General features: G+C 39.6%; 1 protein-coding gene across 1 annotated transcript in view; it reads left to right on the top strand.

Moving 5' to 3' along the window:
- The window catches only part of riok3 (RIO kinase 3 (yeast)), a 23,132-nt gene that overhangs the window by 6,181 nt on the left and 4,451 nt on the right, over positions 1 to 12,500 (top strand). The window contains exons 5-9 of the mRNA XM_039790717.1: positions 1,402 to 1,511; positions 4,099 to 4,242; positions 5,128 to 5,255; positions 6,184 to 6,366; positions 8,450 to 8,609. Of these exons, the coding sequence (XP_039646651.1) occupies positions 1,402 to 1,511; positions 4,099 to 4,242; positions 5,128 to 5,255; positions 6,184 to 6,366; positions 8,450 to 8,609 (725 nt within the window). The remainder of the gene's footprint in view (positions 1 to 1,401; positions 1,512 to 4,098; positions 4,243 to 5,127; positions 5,256 to 6,183; positions 6,367 to 8,449; positions 8,610 to 12,500) is intronic.

Genomic DNA, 12,500 nt, shown 5'->3' with positions numbered 1-12,500 from the left:
GATTATATTGCAATGTATTACCTTTTTCTCCAACTTGAAATTTTTCCCAATTTCAAATGATGTCCCCAAAAGGAAACTTTGTCAACATCTGTTTCATCTAAAAAGACACATTTCTCTGTTTGTTCATCTCACTTCAATTTCATTTCTGCAAAATGGGGATTGTCAAGAAGAAAAACTGACCAACACATATCGTAAAAGATCCATACTTGGCGTCTGTGTATCGATACAGTATTGGTACGGAAAATATTGCGATGCTACGCTGTATCGATTTTTTTTCTCCACCCCTACTTACCTTGCTGCCAATCAGCTTTCTTGTTGTTGGCGTGAGTCTCTTCCAGATTGTACCACAGTTATGAAACAGATTTTATTCTTCAGTTTTGGTGAAGTGCAAGTTAAGCAATGCCTGGCTTGAAAAAAAACTGTTGATGTTGTGATAAAGGTCTTTTAAATTTCATTCAGAATAGTTTTTAAAAAGTAGCCTGGATGCCAGTCGAACTTAGCCCCGCCCACAACATTTGAGGTCGGGAAGTTCGGTCTGGACTTGATCCGTTGTGGAGCAACTACGCTCCAACCAGAGCAGTTCGGACCAATCAGATTGTGAGAATTGAGATGTGTAGATTCCTCCATCGCGTCCGTTATAGAAGATATCGACAGCGCATCTAATTCCATTTACATCCTCTACAACGGTGGAGCAACGCCACACACCGGCTTCGTCTTCGACACAACTTTCTCCGTTGCCGGTGTGAACTTTTAGTTCCACATACCGTGCATCAATGTACAGAACAGGCCAAAAGTTTGGACACACCTTCTCATTCAATGCGTTTCCTTTATATTTTCATGACTATTTCCATTGTAGATTCTCACTGAAGGCATCAAAACTATGAATGAACACATATGGAATTATGTACTTAACAAAAAAGTGTGAAATAACTGAAAACATGTCTTATATTTTAGATTCTTCAAAGTAGCCACCCTTTGCTTTTTTTTAATACTTTGCAAACCCTTGGTGTTCTCTCAATGAGCTTCCGAGGGTAGTCACCTGAAATGGTTTTACCTTCACAGGTGTGCTTTGTCAGGGTTAATTAGTGGAATTATTCCCTTTATTAATAAAAAAAGCAAAGGGTGGCTACTTTGAAGAATCTAAAATATAAGACATGTTTTCAGTTATTTCACACTTTTTTGTTAAGTACATAATTCCATATGTGTTCATTCATAGTTTTGATGCCTTCAGTGAGAATCTACAATGGAAATAGTCATGAATGAGTGAATGAGTCATGTGTGTCCAAACTTTCGGCCTGTACTGTACATGTCGTGTGTTTTGCGGGACCGTGATGACTTTAAGTGACTGTCCACGCTGTAATTGGCGCACATGTCTAAAGCCGTCTGTGTTTGATCCCCCAGAGAAGCCCCAGACTACGCCCAGGAGAGGCTTCACCGGGAAAGGCAAGAACATCACCACCAAACACGACGAGGTGACCTGCGGACGCAAGAACACGGCGCGCATGGACAACGTAAGACACATACTGTGTTTTATATTTATTTATACATTTTAATAATTATACAGGATCCAAAAAAAATCTTAAAAGTGTCTTAATTTTTATGTATAAAAGTGACGCTATTTTTTTAAATGTTTTTAAGTCTTAAAGCATCTTAATTTTTATGTTTTTAAGTCTAAAAGCATCTTCATTTTTATGTTTTTAAGTCTAAAATCATCTTCATTTTTATGTTTTTAAGTCTAAAAGCATCTTCATTTTTATGTTTTTAAGTCTAAAAGCATCTTCACTTTTATGTTTTAAGTCTAAAAGCATCTTAATTTTTATGTTTTTAAGTCTAAAAGCATCTTCATTTTTATCTTTTAAGTCTAAAAGCATCTTCATTTTTATGTTTTAAGTCTAAAAGCATCTTAATTTTTATGTTTTTAAGTCTAAAAGCATCTTCATTTTTATCTTTTAAGTCTAAAAGCATCTTCATTTTTATGTTTTTAAGTCTAAAATCATCTTCATTTTTATGTTTTTAAGTCTAAAAGCATCTTAATTTTTATGTTTTTAAGTCTAAAAGCATCTTCATTTTTATGTTTTTAAGTCTAAAAGCATCTTCACTTTTATGTTTTAAGTCTAAAAGCATCTTCATTTTTATGTTTTTAAGTCTAAAATCATCTTCATTTTTATGTTTTTAAGTCTAAAAGCATCTTCATTTTTATGTTTTTAAGTCTAAAAGCATCTTCATTTTTATGTTTTTAAGTCTAAACGCATCTTCATTTTTATGTTTTTAAGTCTAAAAGCATCTTAATTTTTATGTTTTTAAGTCTAAAAGCATCTTCATTTTTATGTTTTAAGTCTAAAAGCATCTTCATTTTTATGTTTTAAGGCCAAAAGCATCTTCACTTTTATGTTTTAAGTCTAAAAGCATCTTAATTTTTATGTTTTTAAGTCTAAAAGCATCTTAATTTTTATGTTTTTAAGTCTAAAAGCATCTTCATTTTTATGTTTTTATGTCTAAAAGCATCTTCATTTTTATGTTTTTTAGTCTAAAAGCATCTTCATTTTTATGTTTTTATGTCTAAAAGCATCTTCATTTTTATGTTTTAAGGCCAAAAGCATCTTCATTTTTATGTTTTTAAGTCTAAAAGCATCTTCACTTTTATGTTTTAAGTCTAAAAGCATCTTAATTTTTATGTTTTTAAGTCTAAAAGCATCTTCATTTTTATGTTTTTAAGTCTAAAAGCATCTTCATTTTTATGTTTTTAAGTCTAAAAGCATCTTCATTTTTATGTTTTTATGTCTAAAAGCATCTTCATTTTTATGTTTTTTAGTCTAAAAGCATCTTCATTTTTATGTTTTTATGTCTAAAAGCATCTTCATTTTTATGTTTTAAGTCTAAAAGCATCTTCATTTTTATGTTTTAAGTCTAAAAGCATCTTCATTTTTATGTTTTAAGTCTAAAAGCATCTTCATTTTTATGTTTTTAAGTCTAAAAGCATCTTCATTTTTATGTTTTTAAGTCTAAAAGCATCTTCATTTTTATGTTTTTAGGTCTAAAATCATTTTTATGTTTTTATGTCTAAAAGCATCTTCATTTTTATGTTTTTAAGTCTAAAAGCATCTTCATTTTTATGTTTTTTAGTCTAAAATCATCTTCATTTTTATGTTTTTAAGTCTAAAAGCATCTTCATTTTTATGTTTTAAGTCTAAAAGCATCTTCATTTTTATGTTTTTAAGTCTAAAATCATCACCTCTAAAAAAAGGTACGTTGATTCCCTCTAAAAGCTGTTTAATCTCCACAGGGCAAATTCCAGACCTGGAAAGGTTTTGGAAAAGTCATGGAATTTTTTTTAACACAGCATAATAATTTGTGATTAATTAAAAAAAAAATTGTTTAATGAAAAAAAAAGTTTCACATCGTCTTAAAGGACTTATTGGGAATTTAGCTTATTCACCGTAACCCCCAGAGTTAGACAAGTCCATACATACCCTTCTCATCTCAGTGCGTGTTGTAACATGTACACAAACCGGGAACTATATTCTCAGGCGGAAGAATATAGTACTTGGGCGGAATGATTTGCTTTGCAGCGAGCCTGTCTGAGAATATAGTTCCCTGTTTGTTTATGGATAGAAGATGGCTGTGTCTCATGTTACGTTGTTATTTGTACACGCTGTGACTCTACAAATCACAACATGTAAACAGGAACATGTTGGAGTTATTTTGTCACTTATTCGGAGCAGTAGGATTACTGGAACTTTTCACCTGCATGTTCTGTGCTGGCCTGATGCCGCTGGCGGAGTCAGACGGCCTTACAACACGCACAGAGATGAGAAGGGTATGTATGGACTTGTCTAACTCTGGGGGTTACGGTGAATAAGCTAAATTCCCAATAAGTCGGCTTGTTCCTGTAACGTTCTATTCGGGGCGCGATATTACGAATCCATAAATTGTCATTCGTTCATTCCTCTGAGGGTAAACTTTTAACACAGCTTTTTATTCTTATTGTATAATCTCGACTGACATTTTCAGGAATACATAGTCATGGAAATTTGCCCGAAAAGTATTGGTTAAAATGCGTATGAACCCTGTCTCCATCCTGTCGTTGTCGTCCTGCAGTTTGCTCCGGAGGTGCACGTGGGAGACGGGTTGGGGATGGACCTGAAGCTGTCCAACCAGGTGTTTAACTCCCTGAAGCAGCATTGCTACAGCGAGCAGAGACGTAGCGCCCGGCTACACGACAAGAAGGAGCACTCCACCGCCGTACGTATAGAAACGCCCAGCGCCGCTAACATCTCACACACACACACACACACACACACACACACACACACACACACACACACACACACACACAGTCTGTTTCACTATCTTTGTGGGGACCCGACATTGACATAATGCATTCCCTAGCCCCTCACCTTAAACATCACAACTAAATGCCTAACCTTAACCCTTACCCTCACCTTAAACATCACAACTAAATGCCTAACCTTAACCTTAACCCTTACCCTAACCTCAACCATCACAACTAAATAACCTTAACCCTTACCCTCACCTTAACCATCACAACTAAATGCCTAACCTTAACCCTTACCCTCACCTTAACCATCACAACTAAATACCTAACCTTAACCCTTACCCTCACCTTAACCATCACAACTAAATGCCTAACCTTAACCGTTACCCTAACCTTAACCATCACAACTAAATGCCTAACCTTAACCCTTACCCTAACCTTAACCATCACAACTAAATGCCTAACCTTAACCCTTACCCTCACCTTAACCATCACAACTAAATGCCTAACCTTAACCCTTACCCTAACCTTAACCATCACAACTAAATGCCTAACCTTAACCCTTACCCTCACCCTAACCTAATTCTAACCCTAATCCTAAAACCAAGTCTTAACCCTCAAACAGCCCTTTAACCTTGTGGGGACCAGCATTTTGGTCCCCACAAGGCTGCGCAGACCCCACAAGTATACTGTGTTCTCCGGTTTTTGGACCCCACGAATATAGTAAAACAGATATATATATACACACACACACACACACACACACACACACACACACACACACACACACACACACACACACACACACACACACACACACAGACCGTCACACTCAACCTCTCGCTCCGCAGGAACAAGCCGTGGACCCTCGCACTCGTCTGCTGATGTACAAAATGGTGAACGCCGGCGTTCTGGAGAACATTAACGGCTGCATCAGCACCGGGAAAGAGTCGGTGGTCTTCCACGCTAACGGAGGGAGGTGGGTGGCTGTCAGGAGGCCCCGGAAACACTCTCCGGTCTTGTCCACACGCAGGGTCCAAAATTAACTTCGTTGAAGAGCAAATGAACCAGCCCCTTGGCTAACGTTAGTAAATGGGGCTAATTTTGGACCCTGTCCAAACATATGTAGATATATTTTCTTTTAAGTTAATATTTTCCTCTCGTCCGCAAGATTTTTGGGACAAATTCCTTTTTTTTTTTTTTTTCTTTAACCCTTGTGTTGTCTTCCTGTCGACCGTGCAACTTTGTGTTTTTCTGGGTCGAAATTTCAACGTGCTGTTTTTTTTTTCGACATTTTTGTCGATTTTGTTCCAGTTCTTTCAGTCACGTTTTTTTCCAATTTTTTTTCATTTTTTATTTATTTATGTTTTGGTCCATTTTTTTTTACAAGTTTTTCCAATTTTTTTCTAAGTTTTTGGTCACTTTATGTTTTTTGTCAATTTTTTTCCTGTGTTTTTTTTTTTTTGCTTTTTCAACATTTGTCACTTTTTTCAAAGCATGCGCAACAACAATAATAACGGTGGCCTTTGTTGTGTAATGTAACAAGTCCTGGAAAGGTGTTAAATACATCAAGGTGAAGAATTATGTGTCCAATAACTATGATTTTTATTCATTGCTATTTACGTATCGTTGACGAAGACTTTATCGCTGCCAAGCATGCTTGTTGGACAGAGGGGAAAATATCCGTATACATGGTACTCCTAATTGTTCCAGGACAATTGTTGTAAAATCCCGAAACTTTAAATACCAGGAGGACAGGATACTGTATTTCTTACTGTTACTGTAGCTGCACGGAATTAGCCTAAAATTCTATAAATATTTTTATTTATTTAAAAACACATCTGAAAGCCGTCTGTTTTTACACAAACATTTAATACATATTTTCTATATTTTTCCCCGTTTGTCAGCCTGGAGGAGCAGCCTGTCCCGGACGAAGTGGTGCTGAAGGTCTTCAAGACGACGCTCAACGAGTTCAAGAACCGCGACCGCTACATCAAAGACGACTATCGCTTCATCGATCGCTTCAGCAAACTGAACCCTCGCAAAATAATCCGTCTGTGGGCCGAGAAGGAGATGCACAACCTGAGCAGGTAAACGCGCCCCGGGCCATATCTCGCACCCGGCGCAGCGAAAAGCCCGACCCAAGTGTCTTTGCTAGTTTACGACCGACGCAGTTGTCAGTTTCCCGTCCAGCGCCCGCGTCGTTTAAGTAGCAAATGCACCTGCGCCCATCTGTGCGCCCATTCTGGGCGTGCTGGTCTTACAGGGAGGTGTGTTCAGGTGCATTCTGGGCGTGCTGGTCTTACAGGGAGGTGTGTTCAGGTGCATTCTGGGCGTGCCGGTCTTACAGGGAGGTGTGTTCAGGTGCATTCTGGGCGTGCTGGTCTTACAGGGAGGTGTGTTCAGGTGCATTCTGGGCGTATTGCTATCTTGAGGCAGCGGGAAGTGATTGCACCATTGACCAACAAAAACCTGGTCTAAAGTCAGTAACGCAGCATTTCATTGTTATTTTAACAGCAAATTAGTAAAATGCTCCTAGGCTTGTGCACAGCGTGCGCACACTATGCTTGTTACACACACACAGGGACACACACACACACACACACACACACACACACACACACACACACACACACACACACACACAGCAGCACACACACATTAGAGAAGATTACTAATAAAAATATTACGGTGCAAATCCTCCATCATAACAGCAATGCTCCAAGGTCCAAATGCGCCTGGCTTTTAAAGGGAATGGGAGCTGATCTCTGATTGGTTGATTGCATGTTACGCCCAAAACACACCTCTGATTAATGAAGACACTAAGTACAACCCTTTAGAACGGCGCACAGACCCTTTTTTCTGCCGTCAAACTAGCAAAAGTGGATTTGGACACGCCCTAAACACACATGCGCCTTCGACCGTTAAAATAGGGCCCTCCGGCTGCTACTGCTGTCTCTCTTTTTTTTTTTTTAACCCTTTGAACTCCGCCAGTGCCAACTTTTGGCTTAGTGTGATGTAATTTCTTGGAGTATCTTCAAATGCTTCATATCCCTAAAATCAGTACAACCTCAGCTTTAAGGTTATAAACTTAATAAACTATAATAATTAATAAAAGTATTTTAAATTGTGTCATATAAAAACATCTATATATATATATTTTTTTAATCAAATTTTACTAAACCAACACAAAAATATTGCCATTTCGCCTGCTAAAAGAGTGCTCCTCGCGAATAGAGAGGGCGGACACCGCTCCACGAGTAAGCGCCAGGTGATCAATGTGTGGTTACCATGGAGATTCTGTGCACTACTGTATCCCTGCCGTACTACTGAATGAGATCAGCTGACTGTGGTTTCATATATCCCTAATAACGGGTCCATTTATAACAAATGGTGGCGTTCCTAGTCTTTCCTAACCACAGACTGTAATCGCTGATAGCTAAATTAACGTAGTCATAATTACGGATGTTAAAGGTCCCATGACATGCTCTTTGGATGCCCTAATACTGTATCTGAAGTCTCTTTTATATAGACCTTAGTGGTCCCCTAATACTGTATCTGAAGTCTCTTTTATATAGACCTTAGTGGTCCCCTAATACTGTATCTGAAGTCTCTTTTATATAGGCCTTAGTGGTCCCCTAATACTGTATCTGAAGTCTCTTTTATATAGACCTTAGTGGTCCCCTAATACTGTATCTGAAGTCTCTTTTATATAGACCTTAGTGGTCCCCTAATACTGTATCCGAAGTCTCTTTTATATAGACCTTAGTGGTCCCCTAATACTGTATCTGAAGTCTCTTTTATATAGGCCTTAGTGGTCCCCTAATACTGTATCTGAAGTCTCTTTTATATAGACCTTAGTGGTCCCCTAATACTGTATCTGAAGTCTCTTTTATATAGACCTTAGTGGTCCCCTAATACTGTATCTGAAGTCTCTTTTATATAGACCTTAGTGGTCCCCTAATACTGTATCTGAAGTCTCTTTTATATAGACCTTAGTGGACACCTATCACCATTTCTAGCCGCTGGGGGAACTCATATTAATGTTAAAACACCTGTGTGTGTGTGTGTCTGTGTGTGTGTGTCTGTGTGTGTGTGTCTGTGTGTGTGTCTGTGTGTGTGTGTGTGTGTGTGCGTGCGTGCGTGCGTGTGTGTTTGTGTGTGTGTGTTCAGGATGAAGAAGGCTGAGATTCCCTGTCCGGAGGTGGTGCTGCTGAAGAAACACATCCTGGTGATGTCGTTCATCGGCGAAGACCACGTTCCTGCTCCCAAACTCAAAGACGTCACGCTGAGCTCCGAGGACATGAAGAGCGCCTTCTACCAGGCCCTAAATGTACGTACAGCAAGTCCTGCTCTGTGCATACGTACATCTCGCTTTGCCAGACCATCGGTGCAGAGGAGGGTCTGGCTAGTCCACACGGCATACTGGGATGGGAGAAAAACGTGCCGTGGTTTATCGGCATTTCTTTAAACCAATCACAATTAGGGCTGCACGATATGAGGAAAATATGCAATAACGTTTGTGAATATAGCGATAACGATATTACTTGCGATAAATAAAGAGATATTAAAGTGTGCTCAGTTCTGCCTTTCTGCTGCTTAAAGTTTTCTGCTAAAATACAACAAATTGCCTGTTGAACTAAAGACAAATGAAATGAAATCATTTTGAACACTGAGTTGAATATAAAAGGTGCCACTAAAAAAAGAGTGACCGGTTCTTTTTAACGTGTTACTTCCTGCTGATATTGTCTTTCAACCAACACAAAAAAATCTCTGAGTGTCTGTCGCGATATGTCGCAGCCTTTCGCGATATGTATATTGCGGCAGTTAATATTGCGATGACGATGAAAAAACTATATATTGTGCAGCCCTAATCACAATCTTTGGCACAGAGCTGCTGTAAAATAGTCGTGCAACGATTGGACAGATAGTCTAGCTAGCTGTCTGGATTTACCCTGCAGAGATCTGAGGAGCAGTTAACCACAGTCCTCACAAATCAGCCGGAGGTTAGAACGCCAACACAGAGACAGAGGAAGGGGACGCACATCCGCAAGCAATAATTTATTTAGAAAAATACATTTCGGTCAGGTAAATTTTAATAAAATCTGAATTTACCTGATGAAGGTCTGAGACCGAAACGTTGTATTTTTCTGAATAAATTATTGCTTGCGTAACGGTCCGTGTGTGGGACTTTCTCTAAGCTTGTGATCTGCTACTTTTGGTCACATCCTACGCACCTGCCTGACAAAAGAGGTGTGCAAAAAAAAAAGCTTTCCTACGTTTTTCTTCTTTAACGAAATCAAAAGTTCAATAATACACTTCTAGAGTGTAGAATATACAGTATCTCACAAAAGTGAGTACACCCCTCACATTTTAGTAAATATTTCATTATATCTTTTAATGGGACAACACTGAAGAAATTACACTTTGCTACAATGTAAAGTATTAAGTGTACAGCTGGTATAACAGTGTAATAGCTGGTTTGATTTGCATTGAGAGATGATTTTATGGAAAGTACCCCATGCCAATCTCTAGGTATGGTGAAGGGTATGTGATTATGTGGGGGGTATGGTGAAGGGTATGTGATGATGTGGGGGGTATGGTGAAGGGTATGTGATGATGTGGGGGTATGGTGAAGGGTATGTGATGATGTGGGGGTATGGTGAAGGGTATGTGATGATGTGGGGGTATGGTGAAGGGTATGGTGAAGGGTATGTGATGATGTGGGGGTATGGTGAAGGGTATGTGATGATGTGGGGGTATGGTGAAGGGTATGTGATGATGTGGGGGTATGGTGAAGGGTATGTGATGATGTGGGGGTATGGTGAAGGGTATGTGATGATGTGGGGGGTATGGTGAAGGGTATGTGATGATGTGGGGGTATGGTGAAGGGTATGTGATGATGTGGGGGTATGGTAAGGGGTATGTGATGATGTGGGGGTAGGTGAAGGGTATGTGATGATGTGGGGGTATGGTGAAGGGTATGTGATATGTGGGGTATGGTGAAGGGTATGTGATGATGGGGGGTATGGTGAAGGGTATGTGATGATGTGGGGGTATGGTGAAGGGTATGTGATGATGTAGGGGGTATGGTAAGGGTATGTGATGATGTGGGGGTATGGTGAAGGATATGTGATGATGTGGGGGTATGGTGAAGGGTATGTGATGATGTGGGGTATGGTAAGGTATGTGATGATGTGGGGTATGGTGAAGGGTTTGTGATGATGTGGGGGGTATGGTGAAGGGGTATGTGATGATGTGGGGGGTATGGTGAAGGGTATGTGATGATGTGGGGGTATGGTGAAGGGTATGTGATGATGTAGGGTATGGTGAAGGTATTGATATTGGGGGTATGGTGTTATTTGGGGGTATGGGTGGTGGAAGGGGTATGTGATGATGTGGGGGTATGGTAAGGTATGTGATGATGTGGGGGTATGGTGATGTGAAGTGGGGGTATGGTAGGGTATGTGATATTGGGGTATGGTGATATTGATGTGTGGGGGGTATGGTGAAGGGTATGTGATGATGTGGGGTATGGTGAAGGGTATGTGATGATGTGGGGGTATGGTGGAAAGGGTATGTGATGATGTGGGGGTATGGTGAAGGGTATGTGATGATGTGGGAGTATGGTAAGAAGGGTATGTGATGATGATGTGGGGGTATGGTAGGGGTATTGATGATGTGGGGGGGTATGTGAAGGGTATGTGATGAGGGGTATTAGGTATTAGATGTGTGGGGGTATGGTAAGGTATGTTGATGATTGGGTATGGTTGTTTGGTATTATTATTGGGTATGGTATGTGATGATGTGGGGGGTATGGTGAAGGGTATGTGATGATGTGGGGGGTATGGTGAAGGGTATGTGATGATGTGGGGGTATGGTTAAAGGGTATGTGATGATGTGGGGGTATAGTGAAGGGTATGTGATGATGTAGGGGTATAGGTGAAGGGTATGTGAAGGTAAAGGGTTTGTGATGATGGGGGTATGGTGAAAGGGTATGTGATTATGTGGGGGTATGTTAAGGTATGTGATGATGTGGGGGTATGGTGAAGGGTATGTGATGATGTGGGGGTATGGTGAAAGGGTATGTGATGATGTGGGGGTATAGTGAAGGGGTATGTGATGATGTAGGGGTATGGTGAAGGATATGTGATGATGTGGGGGGTATGGTGAAGGGTATGTGATGATGTGGGGGGTATGGTGAAGGGTATGTGATGATGTGGGGGTATAGTGAAGGGGTATGTGATGATGTGGGGGGTATGGTGAAGGGTATGTGATGATGTGGGGGTATGGTGAAGGGTATGTGATGATGTGGGGGTATGGTGAAGGGTATGTGATGATGTGGGGGGGGCTATTTTAATTCCAAAGGCCAAGGGAACTTTTATTAGGATGCATAGTATCCTGGATCCATGAAATAACTGGCCCTTCAAAATAAACATCTGCCTGCCTCTATGGGAATTTAACATAGGGGTGGACTGACTTTAGTTGCCAGCGGTTTAGACATTAATGGCTGTGTGTTGAGTTATTTTGAGGGGACAGCACATTTACACTGTTATACAAGCTGGAAACTTAATACTTCACATTGTAGCAAAGTGTAATTTCTTCAGTGTTGTCCCATTAAAAGATATAATGAAATATTTACTAAAATGTGAGGGGGGTGTACTCACTTTTGTGAGATACTGTATTATGAGACATTTCTAAAAGCTGATTGTGTTTCTAAGAAGAATGCACATCACATGTCAGTCAGTCAGACATTTATTTCATTTGTAATAGAGACGATCCGATACCATTTTGTGGTATCGTATCGGTGCATAAACTGTACTTCCCGATACCGATACCAGCGTTTTAGGCGGTATCGGAGACCAGTATCGGTATCGGAACATCTCTAATTTGTAAAGAAGCTCTGTTTGGCTGGTAAAGGATATGATGTAGTTTTAGTTTAGGTGAATCATTCGTAAAACTAAAATTAAAAAAAATTCTTCTAGAGAATATAATCTAAAAAAAAAAATAAAAATTCACCCCAAAAGAAATCACAATAAATGCGTTTTGTTTCTAAGATTTACATCAGTTCTGATTGATTATTTAATCAATAGATTGGGAAGTTAGTTTGTGTCAAGTAACGCTGAATTAAGTTACATTCATTTGATTTAGTGCTACAGTACAGGTGCTTAGAGGTTTTTGTAGCGCTATAATGCTATGTTATAGTTGTGTAGTTATGTAAAAC

The sequence above is a fragment of the Perca fluviatilis genome, chromosome 22 (assembly GCF_010015445.1).
Source record: "Perca fluviatilis chromosome 22, GENO_Pfluv_1.0, whole genome shotgun sequence".
NCBI classification, from domain to species: Eukaryota; Metazoa; Chordata; class Actinopteri; order Perciformes; family Percidae; genus Perca; species Perca fluviatilis.
This window is presented reverse-complemented; position numbering and strand designations above follow the sequence as displayed.